A 19,156-nucleotide genomic window follows, 5' to 3' on the forward strand; every position below is an offset into this window, starting at 1 on the left:
TGATGAATTGAGAACTTGTTCAAGGAAGAGGAAGAGCCTTCTATTTTCTGTGTTGGTACTTTATGTTGACAAGTTGAAGTTACAACAAACTGTATTGGAACTTTCTGATGAAAAGTTGGAGTTGTTTAGAAATGTGTTGGAACTTTGTTGCTAAACAGGATTTCCTTTTTTCTTTTCCTTTCATGAACTATTTAACAGAATCCCACTTAAACCTTTGTAATGGGAATTCACACAGGTTATAAAGAGAGACTGTGGTTACATTATAAATTCTTTCACTATTGTTTTGAACTGCCATGCATTTCCTTATTTATTTGCTGTATGTATAAGTGTAAGGAAGAGATATCCTTTATTAGAGTGTTTACTTTCATTTATTTTTGGCAGAGAAATCATTGACAGGGTCTTGATAGTGGGACTTTTATCCAACCTTCTAAATTAATAAAATGGAATTTGATGAGAAAGAAACCTTTGTAAAGTTGTCCGCCACACATTTCTGACCCTTCACAGTATGTTCTTATACACAAAGAATATGAATATTGCATCCATAACACATGAAGAATTCTAACACAAACAATGTATAAGCTCAATCCAACATGGATGACACACAAATATAGTTCACTAACATAGAAACACAACAGTAATGGGCACCCATATTTTCCAAAATGGAAGTCACAACATGCTTCTAATTACAGGAAATGCCTCAAGGCTTCACAAAAACTCAAAATGCTGAAATCATACAAATAAAGACCTCTGCACAACTGAGGAAGAAGCTGGGTACCACAGCCAATGTTACCATGAATTAAGGGAGGGTCGGATATTTGCAGTTAAAGGATGATATAGCAATTGCCAGGATGTAGAATGATACTCCAACATTAATTAAAGTTTTATAAGAGTACAACGTGCCTTTGTAAGCCATTCGCATGACAACTATAAGCCAAAAGACTCCATGCAGAATAACTCAGTAGTTGCCCCACTGGTAAAATTAAACATAACACGCATATTAATATTAGCTAAAATCCCAATCATTGGAGGTTGAAATAATTCCAAACATGATCCCATCACATATGACCCATAATTGAAGAACACTGTCTATTCAGTAGCAAAGAACACAGATAGGACACCTGCCTTACTCTTTACATGTACATTCAGACATGAGACACCACAGAAGACGAAATACAAATACAAAGTGATCACTCTGGGTCATGGCCTAGAAATGAGGGATGGTATTGTCTTTAATTGGAACGACAGCAGTCTTTGGATCTTTCTTTCCCTACTCCTGTCAGGCTCAAGTCGTGACATCCGTTCAGTTGTCCAAGGTCATTTAGTACGAAGTCAAGAAATGAAAACCCCCAATGTTATACCGCCCACGAAACAAGGTGCCAGCCAATTACCTAATGAAGAGATGATGTCTTCTTATATTTATCAATTTAGAGGTGACATCGGGAGGAGTCATAAGACAAGCATTACCCAATTAGACATGTTACTTCTATAGGATGTTTATGTAATCATCACTATTAACCAATCCACATTCTTTGTGGGTTTTTGGTAACTAAGATTACAGTATGATGTCAGTTATGACAAATGTTGAATATTTAAACCATTGGGCCTCATTACAAGTGAGGCGGTAGGGGGTTAACGGGGCCGGTATAGCTGCCGGCCCCGTTAACCCCCTACCGTCTCATTACGAGGTCCAGCGAGCAGCCCAGCATGCTAACAACGGGCCCGTCATTAACAGGCCCATTGTTAGCATTCTCCCCATTCCTATTGAGCCCTATGGGTGCTCAAATGGGAATGGGGATGGACCAGGTACGAGTTCCCTGAATGGGGAAATATTGGGCCCTCCAAGGTCGGAATGGCCCGGTATTTCCCCATTCAGGGAACCCGGACCCGGAACCAGGAATGGAAGCAGTCATGCCGGTAAGAACGGCATGGCTACCTCCATTCTTGTAATGAGGCCCATTTTGTTTTATGTAACGCGGCAGAGCTCCAGGAATTCAATGCTTTTATGCTGTCCCTGCATTATTTTTTTGCCTTGCACTTTGTCTATTTGCGTTATTGAGTTTGGAATGCACTGGCTCCAGAACCTCTGTGTAATTTGGGACTTTCCAGGCATATTAGCAGTGTTTAACATGGGCTCATGGAATATGTACTCAACAGACTACAAATCGCCCAAAACATGGAAGATTAATCCAAAAACTTAATAGACACAAACAATGACATCAGCACTTATCTGTGGCTCCCAATCAAAATGAGGATTCACCACAAAATGGGATGCACTGCTAGTAATAAATACCATGTGAAGTGCCCAGAATACATTGCAAAGAAAGTCTCACAGACTAGATCTTCAAGAACATTCGGACCCAGCTATGACTCCCTCCTTGCAACCAATATCTGAACTCCCTACTAAAATATCTCTGTACAAGAGACATCATCTAACCCTCAGAAAACATAAAAAAGTCAGCTTTTTTTCACTGACATCGTGCCTAGACCAGCAACATGACTCATTCCATGATACATCTACTTGCTTCAACCTCGCACCAGGGAAGAGGCCCTCTAAACTATGTAAATGATCAGAAATCTGCATGCATGCCACTGAAAAACCTATGAGAAATGGGCTGACTAGAGTCAGAACCTCCACAATTGAAGCAAGCAAGAACACATGATTATCACTGCTATCATCAGACAAACCACTTAGGCATTTCATCAGCAGACTCATCATTACTCACTCCAGGTGACAGCCTAATGTTGTAACATGAACATTATGGAGCAATGACCATCCTCCTCTGTTTAGTCCTTTTCCACTCGCTCACATCAGTCTACTACCTGAAGCAAGCCTGCTCTCACAAATTGTATGCGCTCCCTTCTGGAAACCTTACCATCAGGGGGTCTATGGAAAACACATTGATAATGTGTGTTTATATTTATCTTTGCAGAGCTATGAACAGCAAAGCCAACCAGAACGGACAGAAGGGAGCTATACAAGACCACTTTAATAATATGTTATTATTATTTTTTTGAATTTTTATTACGAGTATATAATCACCAAAGTGATTTTTACAAGAAGATGAACAGAAAACTTCAATTGTTTTTTAAAAACTTCTCAGAATGTTTGTCCAAAAATCAAAATAAAAGTCATGGCTAAAAGAAGAAGAAACGTGAAGATTCAAGGTAAAGGCGAAGGTGAAGGTGAAGGCACAAGGTGAATGTTATTATTATTATTATTATTATTATTATTATTATTATAAATGTTATTGATGTTCTCTATAAAGGATATCTGGGGCAGAGGTCGTGTATATGGCTAAACGGGACACCCGAGTTGCTGGCTTGGGGGACTACACCAATAGGAATAATCCTATTCCCCTAGTAGTCGTCCCATTTCATTTGTTCTGTTGGATGCTAATGTGTATTTAGATTACTGACTGCCTAGGGAATGAAGCCATACAGTCTGCCTTCATTGTTTGCAATATTGCATGCATCCATGATCGAACGCCATCTGCGAATGGTAAAAGAGTTCAACACTCTTTTGAAAAATTCATTATCAGGGAGTTTGTGTGAGATATTTCCCACATGCTAAATAGCTTTGATAAGTGAGTCTATTTATTGGATACCAAATGTCGTGTGCCGAAATGCCCGCCCTCTCTGAGCGAACACTTGCTTCGGGAGGCCGGAGTAATCATGAATTCTCCACAGATGCGCTAAGGCTGGAAATGATCTCGCAAAGTTGAAAAAGAGGAGCAATTTCATAAAGCTAGAAATAGACACTAACTCCTTCAATCAGTCCATGCCCATCAATCACAACAATCTGCTGCACTACCTTTTTTTAATTCATTTTGTTCAACTACCCAGCTCATTAATGCTATATCAGCTGTCAGGCATTCTGCAAAATTACATGATTTATGCAGAAATGATCCACACAACTTGGAATCCATTACTGAAACATTGTTCAGTGCAATGCGATGCGTCATTCACAAAAGCGGCTAATGCGGATGTTTGAAAGCTAAGTGAATGAGACATAAAGAATAATAATTGACACACTTGTTTCCCACGCTTACAAAGAGAGCACATAACCGGCAATCATTCAAGTAGTGAGTTTGTGAGCTATTATTTCTACACAACTTATGTTTTGCATGTATTTGCCAGTTTGATAGGATAAAAACCTCTTTACATATCAAACTGCACACCATGAAATATAACGACAAAACACTACTATATTGGAGCAGCACATTGTGAGGTGGAAAACCGGCGTGAAAATACAGGTATTTTGATGAAATGACTTCGGCTTACCAGGTGTATGCGGGTGAGTAGTGGCTAAACTGCCTTCTCAGCTCTCATACTTGACCAAACCAGCAGAGATCCCAATCATAAATGTAAGACAGGCACATCTAAGAGATATGTATTCTTTGCTAAATTGTGGAAGTCTGGACCGAGGTAACAAGGTAAGGCGAAACTCCCAGAAGGGATGTGAGTGTGATTCATTAGCCATCCAAACCACAAAGTGTGACAGTCCAAAATAAAAGGAATATTCAATCAAGGTTTTATAAAAAATATATATACTAGGATTTAACACATCATCTATTAAAAAAAAAAAACTATATAAAAACCCACAGCTGTACCGAATAGAGAGAAATGAAGAATCTAAGACATTTAAGCACTATATTTAACAGGGAGAAAAAAGGCATGAAAGTGCCACAATGTTCAAAAAGAATATGTCTTAGCCAAAATAAAACGAATCAGATGCAACCTAAGTAGTCTCTAGGGTTCAAAGCTGGATCTGGGGAGCAGATAGGAATGAATAATACCTTCTTGCTGTTCTTAGCGGTTCAAAAGCGTTGAAACAGACATGTTATTGTTCAAGAGGATTGAACCAACAAGCAGGCGCTGAGTCATCAGAGCTCTAAGCATTGGCCTCATTATGGGTCCGGTGGTGACCGTGCCGGTAAAACAGGCAGGTACCCGCCAGAGCCATAAACAGTTACTGGTGCCTGGCTTGCCGGTAACACCGGGGTATTACAACCACGGCAGCCAGAAAGTCACGTGCCGGTAATGTGTTGTTCCCCATTCCTATAGACACTCTATGGGAATGGGGATCACAGAAACACCCGCACCGGTAATAACAGCTTCCATCAAACTCTGTGGGCGGGTCCCGGTCTGCCCGGCAGTTCAGACCTGCCGGGCGAGTGCGCCCACCCAGCAGAGTTGTACTTTTCCAGTACAGGAACAACGGTGCCGGTAAGCTTTCTGGACCGGCAACGTTGTAATGAGGCCCATTGAGTTTCTGGGGGTAGGTGAGGAAAGGGAGGCTACCTCTGAGGATGTGAAGCTGAAAGTGAGCCTTCTTGGTCAGCGATATGTGGTGAGAAGGATAGAGAAGAGTCGAAGTTGACACCCAGGTTGTTTGTCACACATGAGGGAGAGGGCCCAGGGAAGGCAGCCAGAGGGAAGGGAGAAATTATGGGTAACAGATCCAATGAGAAGGATCTCAGTCATACTGGCATTAAGACAGAGATCATTGGCAGCGCACCTTGTCTGAATGGCAGTCAGGCTATCGGGAATGAGAGAGGAAGGAGAGGAGGTGGAGTTGGGAAGCTTAAAGGAGAGCTAGGTGTCATCCGCATAGCATTGGAAGTGAGGAGAGAAGGTGGAAATCAGGTGTGCAAGAGGGGCAAGGTAAATGTTGAACAGCCACGGCGAGAGGATAGACCCCTGAGGGATGGCACAAGTAGAGAGTGAGGTGGAGGAGAGAATAGGAACCAGTTGAACCTACGAGGGGCGATTTGAAAGGAAAGAGGTCAGCCAACCCATGCATGGTCAGTGATGCCCAGGGTATCACAGAGTCAATATTAGAGTGTGGCATGATTGACAGTGTCAAAGGCAGAGGAGAGATCAAGAAGGATGAGAACAGGAGAGTTAGAGAGGAGGTCTTCACAGGTGTTCAGGAGAGTAGTTTCTATGGGCCTCATTCCGAGTTAGGCGGTAGGGGATACCGGGCACCGGTAAGGACACCGGTGCCGGTAATCCCCTACCGCCCAATTATGAGGTCCCTTAGCGGAAACCGTAAGGGACGTGTGGTCGGACCACACGTCCCTTAAGAGTCCCGCTAAGGGACCAAGGCACAAATAACAGGCTTGCCATTCACGAGCCTGTTATTGTCCCCCTCCCCATTCCCATTGAGCCCTATCGGGGCTCAAATGGGAATGGGGAATGGTTTGTTCAATGGGGACTTACTGTTCCCTCCAGGTTCAGAATGGACCCATAAGTCCCCATCAAACAACACCAGAGGCGGTACCGGTATGGGAGGTAGCCATGGAGCTAATTGCTCCATGGCTACCACCATACTCGGAATGAGGGCCTATGACTCTGGCTGCTCTGAACCCTGACTGTTGGTCGTGGAGAGAACCAACAGCTTCAGTATGGTGGATTAGTTGTGAGATGGTCAACTTCTCCAAGAGTTTGCCCAAGAAGGGGGTAGTGCAGATAGGGCGGTATTTATCCAGGCAGGAATGGTCCAAAGATGGCTTTTTTAGGAGGGGTGCACAAAGGAGTGCTTCAAAGGAGATGAGAAGGTGCCATTTTTGCGAATGAGTGATTGCAGAACTCAGCCAAAGAGGGAGCAAGTGCAGCAATATTGCCCTTAATAGTTCTAAAAGAGCAAGGAAGCACCTGTTTGGAGGAGAGTTTCATAGAGCAGGCAGTCTTGATAACCACATCCAGTGCTATGGGTGAGAAGGAGGGGAGTAGGAGGCATGGAGGGAGAGGGGCCAAGGGAGGCCTGAATTCAGGAGACGGAGGTGGGGTTGAGGAGAGTTGGTTGGTTGTGAAGTAGGAGGCCAGATCCATGCAGAGGGCCTGAGAAGGAAGCGGAGAAGTGGAGACTGCAGTAGAATTGGCAAGTTCCTTACAGATTTTAAACAGTTCAGCCTTGTTGTTAATGGCCCCAAAGATGCAAGCTTGAATGTGGGCCCATTTCTTGGACCAAAAGGAGAGTCAGAAATGCCTTTGGAGCAGGCGACATGCCAGTTTATCAGAAGATGTGTAGGAAGTCAGCCACTTCCGTTCAGCAACTCTGCATTTGCTTTCGAGCAAGGCTAGGTCGAAATCATACCAACTGCTTCACTTGGAGGTAGGCTTGAAGCGTATCCTCATGGCAGGGGCAAGAATGTTGAGGGTGTTAGAGATGGAGAGGTGAAGTTTAGCAAGGGCTGAGTCAGAGTGAGAGTCAATACAGGGGTGGAGGGGGAATAAAAGAGGGGGCAAAAGCAGCAACTGACACTCGCTACATTGGTCCGATGACAGAGAAGGAGGCTGGCAGTGCAGGCAGGGGTTAAGGCGGAGAGCCCAGGAGATCCAGATGACAGGAAAGGTGAGAGTGGTGAGACGAAGAGAGAGAGAGAGAGAGAGAGAGGTTTACTGAGAAGGTTGGAAAAAGAGTGGTCAGCTGATATGAGCACATCCAGACTGTCCCCGGCAGAATGAGTCAGACTAGAGGAAGGAATGGTGAGAGAGAAAGACTCAAAGAGGTTGTTGAAGTGTAGGGGTGCATCAAGGGAGTCTATGTGAATGTTTAGTCTCTAAGGAGGAGAAGCTTAGAGGTGGAAGTAAGGAGATATATATATATATATATATATATATATTTATATATATATATATATATATATAGATGGAGATGGGTAATGGGAGCCACAGTGCATCTGAAGAACTGCAGATTTCAGAAATTTGATATATACTACAAAGAGTGATTCAGGTTATCATAGCATTATAGTCCCAGCCCATGGGCCATATTGGCTGGTATGTGCCCTAATACTCATCAAACATCATTGCTGTACTCCGACCTTTAGGATGGTTTCCAGGGCACTTAATGTCTGGTACAGCATTCAGAAGAATCCCTTGGAACAAAAGAGTGACAATCTGCAAGCTATATGAACAAGTACAGCCTACATACTAGTTCATAAAAGGCTGAATTCCATGGCTACTGGCAGCACAAGCATAAACAGAGCCAATTCTCTTAGAATGCAAAGGCAGATGTATGTACAAAGAGCTTCCCATATATATATTACATACCATGGTTACTCATGATGTGTACTTCAGATGTTTTGGACGACAACTCCCATGATCCATCATCATTGATTATTTACTTTGGATCATGGGAGTTGAAATTCAAGGCATCTGGTGTGCCAAATATTTAGGAACCATGCAATAGAGTTTCAATAGTGATGCAGATAATAATAGGTTTACAGATCCCACCCTCATGCTATGCAGGGCACAGTAGGCCTGCATACCACATTGAATACCCTTGCTGTGCTCAGACCTTTAATTCAGACTTCATCACGCATTATGACCATCATAGCTCTCGGTCTGGGTCAATAAAGGTTAATTAATGGGCTACAAAATTGAATAATGAGGAAACCAAAAGAGAAATCGTTATTTTTCATTTTTGCACATACAATTGCATAACATAAATTTAGATAAAGATGTTCACAAAATGCCATAATATATACTTAGAGATGAAACACTTATATGTCAGTTTTGTGAAAATGCATTTATTGTTCCTTCTCTTTCGAATTATTAAGTAATGTCAAAGGTTAACAATTAGCTTGCAATGATGCAAATATGTACATTCTCAAACCTGAAGGCCTTGTCCATCCACTGTTACTGAGTTTGCTCTTTGCATTTTCACACGTTCTCCGGGTTGGTTTTCTTGGGTTGGACAATTCTTCTCCCGTTTTAATGTGGACTGTCTCTCCTTGAAAAGTCAAAGAAAACAATCAGTTAGTCAAAGGGCTGTCCGATTTCTAGCTAAAAATGTGTTGAATGTATGCAAACAGTTTAAAAAAGTAATTCCTTTATCTGGGATTCATCCGCCATATCCAATTTCGATACTGCCATGTGATCGGCTGACTAAGGTTTCACCAGTAGGTGTCCGTGAGTCAATCAAGGAGACACCTTGCCATTCAGCCTGCATGTGTATGCTTTGTTCAGACTGATGTGTGCGCACCCGTTTGTGACTGAAAGCAGGGGTGGACTGGAAACCAAAAGAGGCCCTGGAAATAATTCTCAAAGCGGCCCCATAACGCACTTTTTCAACAAGTCCAACCTTTTTCCTATGAGAAAATGTTGAAATACTGCAGAAAAGAGGCATAGGGTGCAGAGACCTAACAGGACATTTCCAGAGTTCCCTATAGGGCAGTCCACCATTGGCTGAAAGTAGGTTGATAGGTCTTCACAAACTGATAATTGTCAGAGCTTTGGTGGAAAAGAGGTTGGACCGCTGGCTTACAGTAATTCCTACAAACATCTGGTTGATTTGTCAATTTAAACCGCCCCTAGCAACAATCTCATATTATTGTCCCCCTTTTATTCATTATAATAAACTGTGCGCAATATACACAGGAATTGGTTCTACTGTTAGTTTGTTTAAAAATGAGGCCGTCTGGGTGTGGGACAAGAGAGAACAGGAGACGTGTCAGGAGATCAAGAAAGCTCTGCCTGATCCGGATACCATGGCGTATTTTGACCCCACCGCAGAATCAGAGATTGTGGTTGACGCCAGCCCGGTGGGGCTAGGGGCTGTCCTTATGCAGGCCGATAACAAAGGGGACATGCACCCCATTGCCTATGTGAGTAAGGCTCTAACGGGCACGGAAAAGCGCTACTCGCAGATTGAGAGAGAGGTGTTGACCATTCTGTGGGGTTGCCGCCATTTTTGTCTGTACATTCTGGGCAAGCCGGTTACGGTTGTGACTGACCACAAGCAGCTCCTGCCCATCCTGGCGGGCGTGTCGTCGAAACCTCCCCCACGGATAGAGCGCTTGATGCTAGCACTCATCAAGTACGGTGTTAAGCTGGTCTACAGACCGGGGACCAATAATCCGGCGGACTACATCTCCCGCCACCCAAGTCACAAGCGGGCGGAAGGCCCCAGTGAAGTATTGGATTGCCAAGAGTTGGTATGCCACATGGTGGAGAGCGCGATGCCCATGGCACTGTTCAGGGTAGCAGTGGCTGAGGAGTCGTCAATGGATGAAGTGTTTCAGATGGTCAAGGCGGCGGTGAGAAGTGGGGACTTGAAGGGGTTGCTCCAGAACAACTCCAGACGGGAATAGAGAGCTCAGAAGGACCTTCAGGCGCTCTGGAAGGTGAGAGACGAACTTTCAATATCAGAAGATGGACTACTGCTGCGGGGAAGGCAAATAGTCATTCCACAAGCCCTAAGGAACCGCGTCCTGGAGCTGGTCCATACGGGACACCAGGTTATCGCCAAGACAAAGGCGCGGCTCAGACCCAAGGGATGGTTCCCCGATCTGGAACGTCTGGTGGAGTCGTTTGTGAAGAGGTGTCTGCCGTGCCAAGCAGCGAGTCCGGTTGAGAGGGCTCCACCCATCAGTTCCATGGAAAGGAGTGAGAAGCTGTGGGGCACTGTCCATGCCAACTTTGGATCAACGGGAAGGGGCATGTTCTTTCTGGCGGTGGTCGACCAATGGTCGAGGTATCCGGAGGTGGAAGTGGTCGAATCAACGGACACTGAACACACCACCAGGGCGATGGACAGAATGTTTGCCACGCATGGTTTCCCCAAACTGTTGTGCTCGGACAATGGACCCCCGTTCACGGGAAACCAGTTTGCGCAGTACTTAAAAGAAAGAGGCATCCAACATCGGAAGGTCTCGCTCCTCTGGCCTCGGGCCAATGGTGAAGCTGAGAGAATGATGCAGACTCTTAACAAAGTGTTCAGAATATCGGCCATAGGAGGGAATGACCTACGGCAGAAACTGGTCGAGTTCCTAAGGGAATACAGAGCCACGCCCCACCAGTCCACAGGGGTCGCCCCAGCCAAGGCGCTTTTTGCATGCTGCCCGAGAGGGTTGATCCCTGAGATGGAGGGCCGAGAACCTGGGGTTATTGACAGCGAGAAAGTCAGGGAGGAGCGAGCGACACGCAACATGAAGGAAAGTGCGAGGGTTGCAATATAAGGAGATGGCCGTAGGCGATTCCGTGTTAGTGCGGAACCGTCGACCGGAAGGGAACACTTTTGCACCTTATATGAATTCACACTTTAAAAAAGAAATCTTTTTTTTCTGATTTTGAAAAGGGACTGTCCTAACTGATAAATACTGTGAAAAGGATAGCCACCACGCTTTTTCCAGAAGTGAGGCAAAAAGGAGATCCGCTGCAATTAGCAGATTGATAGAGGAAGCTAATATATTAATCAATGAAATTGAACTTCCCACACCGTTCCCCACCTTAATTAAGCCTCCACTCCCACACAAAATGCTACTCTAGCTGTGTAATAAACAATGAAAATGGTCTTTGATTAATTTAACTCAATGCCCCTCACCAGAAAAAGCAAGCATGCACGATAAGCAATTCATCGTTTATCAAGTAATTAATACCGGAGACCAGTTTCTAAGCATAGGACTTGGTTTTGATTCTGTGTTGGCCTGTGTTGTCTTACTATATTAATATCCTTCCTCGGACCAAAGTGTGATGCTTAGATGGGTGGGAAAAACTATAATATTTGTTTGGAAATCCATGGCATGCTAAATGACATGGAGGTGTGTCACAACACTGAGGTACTTAATCACACAGCTTATTTTCCCATACACAAAAGATGTGGAGGATTAGCTGAGGGGGAAGGCACTAGTCAAACTCATAACAGCTGTAGATCGGGAGAAAGGAGAATGAAGGATGCTCTTCCCCTGAAGGTAGAGCTAGGTGGAAATGTATGGATTAGCATTGGTGATCAGTTGCTAGAGAAGACAGAGGGTTGCTCTGGTTTAACCATAAAGTAAAGTGATTGCAGTTGTAGTTGCAATAGTAACAGAGGGCCACTAACATAGAAACTGATGTCGTTGATAAAGATTATGCAAACGGACTTGGATGAAGAAAAGGAAAAAGTTAAACTGTCACAAATGTAAATACAGCCAATTATTTCAGTATGACCAAAGATAATATTCAAGATATTAACACAGGTATAAGAAACCAATCAACAACACAAATAAAGGTTGTCAAATTGAAGGGCCTACTATCCTGTCGGCCTGTCAGAAGGGAGTCCAACCCTGACATATTGGGGAATGATCAAAGTGAAAGGCATCCAGGGAAAGAATTGAGTGCAACGAATTCAGGGAGTAAGATGATGGGTAATAATTCCTCCTCTGACGCTTCACTATCAACTATTATTAATATTGTTAATGATGAACATAAGGTTAAATGACCAACCCATAACAAAGGTACAATGCAGACCATTAGGAATGGCATGCCTGATGGTAAATGACAAGCTGGGAGGCAAACTTGTACCTGCTTGAATATTACAAAGGACACTCAGTGTAAATGAGATTACAAGCTTCAGTCGATATCAAGGGTATTATGTTTACATGGCGAATGTGCCGAAATTAATATGTAACTAGAGAGAATCTAAGGATGCCTTAATAAATAAACCAATACACTGGATTGGGCATTGCAGGGGTTGCTGATGAGCAATCAGAGAAAACATCATAGAATTCTCCTGCCTGCTTACACCAAATGATCGTACAAAAGATTTACATCAAACTTGACCTGTCAAAAAGTTACCTAGTAGAAGGGCATTTTGCATTTGAATTTAGAACCCTAACACCAACAGGAGTGAACATCGAATTGAAAGACCTCCCTGTGGTGGCTAACCTGAGAAAGTGGACCTCACAATCAAGACCTACTAGGATGGGACTCTCATTACCTATATGTACAAGAGGACAACGCATGCAAGAAGGGAAAAATGCAAGTAAATGGGAGCACCCCTCTTGCAGAGTAATGAAACAACTTATTTGGATGTGGTTTTGTCGGGCAGTATTTCTGTGGCACACAATGGGCACATACTCTCAGGGAACATAGCAAGTTAAATTAAAATTATAGTGGGCAACGAATGATGTAATTTTATCAGGATGCACAAAATGGTCTGCCTTTCAGGAGACATGGGCGACTACCCCAGCTACCTTGCAAGGTTATGCCTGTTATGATGTATTAGCCATGGAAGGTAAAGGTGGGAGACTGAGGGCAGGGCTTTCTTTAGAGTAGATTCTTCCTTGAATGCCACCCTTAAAATAATGGACTTTAGTAATCCAGACCTTCAAAAGATATAATTTGAACTTCACAACGGTACTAATCTTATGTTTCTTAATATGTAAACTAGACAATTGCCAGTGGTTGGGACCAAAAGATCTTTCTCATGGAAAAACAAATTATTGTTGGAAATAAACCCACACAGAAGTTCCTTATGTCATAGTGGCGGGTGATCAAAATGTACAATTTGAGCCACTAGTTCTAACAAGCATATTATCAGAGGACAAAGATTTGGCTTTGGGACATTTCTGACCTAGTTACACAGAACACTAAAAGGCAATTCAGGAATGCACCTGTGCCCGCCCGTGAGTGACTCACGTTAATTCTTAGAGCATGCTACAGTATAGTCAAAGGTGACTCTCCCAAAAAGCCTACTTTGTCACAAGTGAACGCAAAAGCCACATTGATTATACTGTGCTTTATTTACAAGCATGCACCCTGTTCAAAAACTTTAAGGTGATTATTAGATCTGAAAGCGATCATCAACCTCTGGTAAAGACAATGGGCCTCATTACACGGAATACATTAAACCATGGTGCTATTAGCACCATGGTTGCCGCCGGTACCATACCGGTACCACCATACCGGTACCACCATGGAGGAAAGGGGAATTACCACCCCATTCCAAGGTTGGCGGGGCGGTAATTCCCCCTTTCTCCATGGCCCTTCCCATTCCCATTTTTGCCCCATAGGGCTCAATGGGAATGGGGAAGGGGCTAATTTCGGTACCGCAAATTGCGGTACCGTAATTAGCACCAATGTCCCTTTGCGGGTCCCAAATTTAACGGCTGGTCTACACCAGCCGTTAAGGTCGGGTCCCGCAAAGGGACCTTGTAGTAAGGCGGTAAGGGTTTACCGGTACCGGTGCCCTTACCGGTACCGGTAAACCCTTACTGCCTACCGTGTAATGAGGCCCAATGACCCTTGGGCATCATTGCCAATTACAGACTAATATCAATTCTTGGAGTACCACCGTTAACATAGGTGGATGCTACACACCGTTTGAAATGGTTTGACTTAGACCTAGAATGAATATTTCACTGTCTGTGAAATAGTGGCTCCACTAGAAATAGCTTTTGAGGGCCCCAATGTATCTAATCATGAAGTATTGGAAACCTTCCAAGATATTGGTGATAAGATCAGGAGCCTGTACTCCAACCCTTGTAAAGCAGTTGCGAACACAACCATCTAGATGCCACCTTGGTAGGATGAGGAGAACAGACAAGCCAAAAAAACACTGTGTAATCTGCAACAAAAACTGAATAATGCAAGGAGAGAGAGGTCCTCTAGTAAGGTATAATTATAATGAGATCATAAATAGGAAAGAAAGTAGCATGTATAATCATTATGGGAATGCATTTTCAAAGTAATTCAAAACAAGGATCAAGTAAAAATTTGGAAGCTCAATTCATTCCCTTCCACAGAAGAAAATAAACCTATTCAGGTGAACATCACTGAGAAATGTTGGCATCATTACTTTAGTGAGCTGTAGTGAGACAAGAGAGGAGATCTTCAATTAGTGAGGTCCTCGCACCCATTCCACTAAAGTTCACGTTGAATGAGATCACTGTGGCAATAACAGCCCAAAAAATCAAACAACACTCCAGGGCATGATAGAATTCCAGGCAACCTTTTTAATTCTGAGCAGGACGTTGGGTCTCCTTATTTAATTCAGATGTGTAATGCCAATAAGTAAATCTAACCCAACTCCAAAGTCATGGACAAATGAAGATAGTGTACCTAGAGCCAAATTTGATTCGGTGGGTAAAGTTTTTGCAAATGTTTGCCTGGGGTGTTTGACGCTCTGTGCTGCTATGCTGATGACCATTGTGCATTGATAAACCACTGTCAGGCAGGCTTCAGAGAAGGAATAAGTACCATTGACCAGTGAATATATATATTTTACTAGCTGTTACCGGTGTAACAATTACCAGGCCTGCCTTAAATGTACGCACAAGCACCTTGATGCCCAAGGGTTTAGCATGCTGTACAAATGCATAAATAAACAAACATATGCCCTTCTAGCATATCTTAAAGGTCAATATCGCTTAGTAATTCAAAGGGTAGTCCAAAGGGTCACTTCTGTCCCCCTTATTAAATAACAGAATTATCACTGATCGCTTCCAGGAAGGGGGTGTAGGTCCCTGTGACTTATTAATAGTCATTGAAAATGTTTCAGATGGAATGAGAGGTATGCACGGTATAAGGGCAGTATCTAAGTTCCATCAATTACACAGGCTTCTATGATGTGTTTTTGTAGATGTGTAATTCTCAACCGTGTCCCATTGCAGAGTCCCTGTGATGGCATAAGATTGTGTAGTAGTATAATTACAGCATCTACTTTCAGTTTTAGTTCATGAGGAGGCATTCGTCCTACAAAGTTTCGTCCTTAAGAGACTGAAATGTTGAGCCAGTAACTAACTGTTAATTGACACTGGAAATGCTGTGCCCTATATGAAGAGAAGTGAGGGTGGAAAGACGTAACTTGAAATTATTCTGAATGTCTGCGATAGTGGAAGGTGAAGGTGACTGCCTAGAACTGTGCTCATTCTGTTTGCTGAAATGAATGCGCTTGTTGAAGTGGGTGCACTTTGCCATTTGGACAGCAGAGGTAAACCTAACGCTGCTAAATTCCATCAGCTGAGTACGGACACATACCTATGTGTTGTATTACACGGCCAAGGTTGGAAATGAATTTTGTCAACTGGGGGCTAGGTTATATGACGATATGCCACAATTGATGTCCTGGGTGTTAGTCTTAGCAGTGCACGGTGGTGGCACGGGTTATGGTTGCTTAGCTTAACATAACTGGCGAATTTCAGGGGTTTTTCGGTTTTACTTAGAACCATAACGTCCGTTTAACAAAGTTTTTTCTTTAAATTTCATAGGTTTTTATTAGTCCAAATTAACCATAACGTCCCTTTAACAAAGATTTTTCATTGAATTTCACAGGTTTTTATTAGTGCAACTTAACCATAACGTCCCTTTAACTAAGTTTTTTCATTGAACATATATATATATATATAGATAGATTTGTTGATCTTTTTACAGCCTATGCAACTTTGGGAAAAATTGTTCAATCAAGGGATCCCTCATGCAGTACTCTACTGTTACTATATGGGGATAATGAGGCAGTAATGAGGTGGGGCCTGAGCAGGTTAGCCACATACCCTTTTTACGGTTCAACAAGGCATATGGCAAGGCTGTGTGCTGCAAACAACATAGTTTTTGTTCATGTGTAATGTAAATAAATATATAGAGTGCACACCGAGGCCAGAAGGCATCTGGGTGCTAGCAGCGAAGCAAGAACAACTACAGGACCCTACGCCTCCGTAAAACAGGTTTTGAGAGCTGTGCGGAAGCACATATGATCCCGAAATCTTCCACAAGTAGGCAGGGAGAGAATTCCACAGTATAGCGGCCAGGACCGAGAAAGAAAGTCCTCCTGCTTGAGATTTACAGAAGCACAGAACTTGCAGCAAATTAGCAGATGCTGAATGCAGAGAGCATCAGGGAGTATAGCAAATCGGCTGAGACTGAAGAAATAAGGGGCCGGTGACAAAAAAAGCATGATGTGCAATGCAATGTGCCTTTAACTTAATACAGCTTTTAACAGGAAGCCAATGGAGTTTAGCCAGTAATGACGAGGTAGAGGACCCTCTCAGGGGCATTCAGCTCCAATTCCGCTACAAAAATGTGCAGGATCCGGAGCCGATGGACCAGGAAGTCAGGTTGATCTAAGAAGATGCTGTTGCAGTAGTCCACCAAGCCTATAATAGAGGCCATGACTACAGCAGCACAAAACTGCAGACAATCAAATGAAAGCACTTTCCTTAGAAGTCTCAGTTTGAAGAAAGCCTAGGATACAAACTGAGGCTATCTGCCACTCTCCTAAGCCAGATGGGAGGAGCTTGACCCCTAAGTTCTTAACAGAGGGTTTTGAGGCTGGTCAGTGTCCTAAAGGTTTAAGCCAGAAATCAGAAATCCTGAAAGAATGGGCATTTGGAGGACCGACTACTAGAATCTCTGTTTTCTCACCATTAAGCCACAACCAGTTTTAAGCAAAACAAAAACACTCACAGTCCTATAATTTACCAGTGGACAGAAAGCACAAGCAAACACACAATGGGAATCACAAAATACCCTACTGACTATGATATGATATGGCATTTGTAACGCGCCTATACACAAGTGTTTCAAGTCACGACGGGGCAAGGAAGGGGGAACAGAGGGAGGACTGAGACAACAATCTTACTAGGCCAAGTGACATTGAGATTGCGCAAGTGTAGGGGAGAGGGGAAAATTGCCAGGGGAAAGGGGAGGGGGCAGTGCTGTACATGGGATCAAACCAATAACAACAAGTGTGGCCAGCAGGTGGCAGGTGCAAGGGTAAGTGCAGACTTCAGGTATCCAAAAGTGCAGGTAGGGTGGACTGTAGGGTGATACAGATCCAAGTGTAAGGGTTGCCAGGAGGTAGCACAGGTGTGCAAATGGTCAGCCAGGGACTTGGGCTTGAAATCTGAGGGTAGCCAGGTGACCAGTGCAGTATCAGACAGGAAATCAGCAGGCGAGAGGAAGAGAGAAGTCAGAAGCAAAGAGGAAGGACTTGAGGGGCTTCTGGAACCGAAGATGGTTCACCTCAAGTTTCAGAGAGGCAGGAAGGCTGTTCCAAAGAGAGGCCCCAGCCAAAGAAAGAGATCTACCACCAACTCGTTGCTTGGAGAAGCGACTGAACCTGAGGGAGTTTGAGGTGGAGGAGCGAAGAGCTTGAGTAGGACAGTATTTACAAAGAGAGAGAGTTGGAGGTATTGAGGACCCAGGCCCCAGAAGGCCTTGTGGACACTGCAAAGGGTATTGAACTTAATCCTTGCAGCCATTGGGAGCCAATGCAGAGATGTCAGTGCTGGAGAGATATGATCCCTGGGCTTGAGGCAAAGAACAAGTCTCACAGCCCTGTTCTGGATGAGTTGCAGAGGGTAGAGAGTAAACACAGGCAGATTTAGAAAGAGGCTGTTGTAGTAGCCAGCCTAGAGAGAACCAGAGCTCTAGAGACTGAGCTTCTGGGGGAAGGAGAGGAAAGGAAGAATACCTCTGAGGAGGTGCTGTTGGTAGTTTGACTTCTTAGAGATGTCAGATATGGGAGGAGAAAAGGAGAGTGTGGAGTCGAAGATCACCCTGAGATTCTTAGCCTCAGAGGTGGGGGCAGAGAGAGGGCCAAGGGAGGCCGGCCAGAGAGTGACAGGAAAGGAGGGTGCAGGTGTGCTGATGAGGAGAATTACTGTCTTACTGCCAATAAGGCAGAGATCGTTGGTGGCACACCACTCCCAGATAGCAGACAGACAGTCAGAGATGAGAGAAGGAAAATAAGTGGCAGAGGGGGAGTCTGAAAATTAGCTGAGTGTCATCCGCATAGCACTGAAAGTTGGAGCAGAGAGCAGCAATGCGGTGGGTGAGAGGTGCAGGGTATTGGATAAACAGCCAGGGAGAGAGGTTAGACCCCTTGTGAACACCAGAAGTAGATAGTGAGATAAAAGAAAGGAAGGACCCAAGTTGGGCCTGGGAGGCTCTATCAGAGAGGAATGAGGTCAGCCAGGCCAGGGCCTGATCAGTGATACCTAGGTTATCACAGAGTCGATTGAGCAGGTTCACCATGTCAAAGGCAGAAGAGAGTTCGAATAAGATGAGGACAGAGGGGAGATTAGAATCAAGGTTAGAGAGCAGGTCCAGTATGGACCAGTTTGATTTGCATGTAGCAATTAACATGTCCAGGAGGAGCGGAGAGCACACTCAGCCATATAGGTGAAAAAGCAGAACATGTGGGAAAAACACTATGACCCGACAGATCCAGTAAGTCATCAGGTCAATTTAAACAGTTTCTCACACCACACACTAAAGGGTAAGCAAGGAGGAGGAGGCATGGGAAGCACAGATCTCGAAACATAGAAAAATACATTTAAAGGAAGAAAACCGACCCAACCTTAAACAATAGTACAGAACACAACACCCCAATCATGGATCCTCAGTTTGCTAAGCTGTGTGATCCAGCAAAACAAAAATCAGCTAAGAAAGT

General features: G+C 43.9%; 1 protein-coding gene across 1 annotated transcript in view; it reads right to left on the reverse strand.

Annotated features, from left to right (window-relative positions):
* DGKB (diacylglycerol kinase beta) overlaps window positions 1–19,156 on the reverse strand; it is a 3,560,883-nt gene that overhangs the window by 2,576,021 nt on the left and 965,706 nt on the right. The window contains exon 14 of the mRNA XM_069648599.1: window positions 8,621–8,737. Within this exon, the coding sequence (XP_069504700.1) occupies window positions 8,621–8,737 (117 nt within the window). The remainder of the gene's footprint in view (window positions 1–8,620; window positions 8,738–19,156) is intronic.

Source organism: Ambystoma mexicanum, chromosome 2q (assembly GCF_040938575.1).
Source record: "Ambystoma mexicanum isolate Mex_15411 chromosome 2q, UKY_AmexF1_1, whole genome shotgun sequence".
NCBI classification, from domain to species: Eukaryota; Metazoa; Chordata; class Amphibia; order Caudata; family Ambystomatidae; genus Ambystoma; species Ambystoma mexicanum.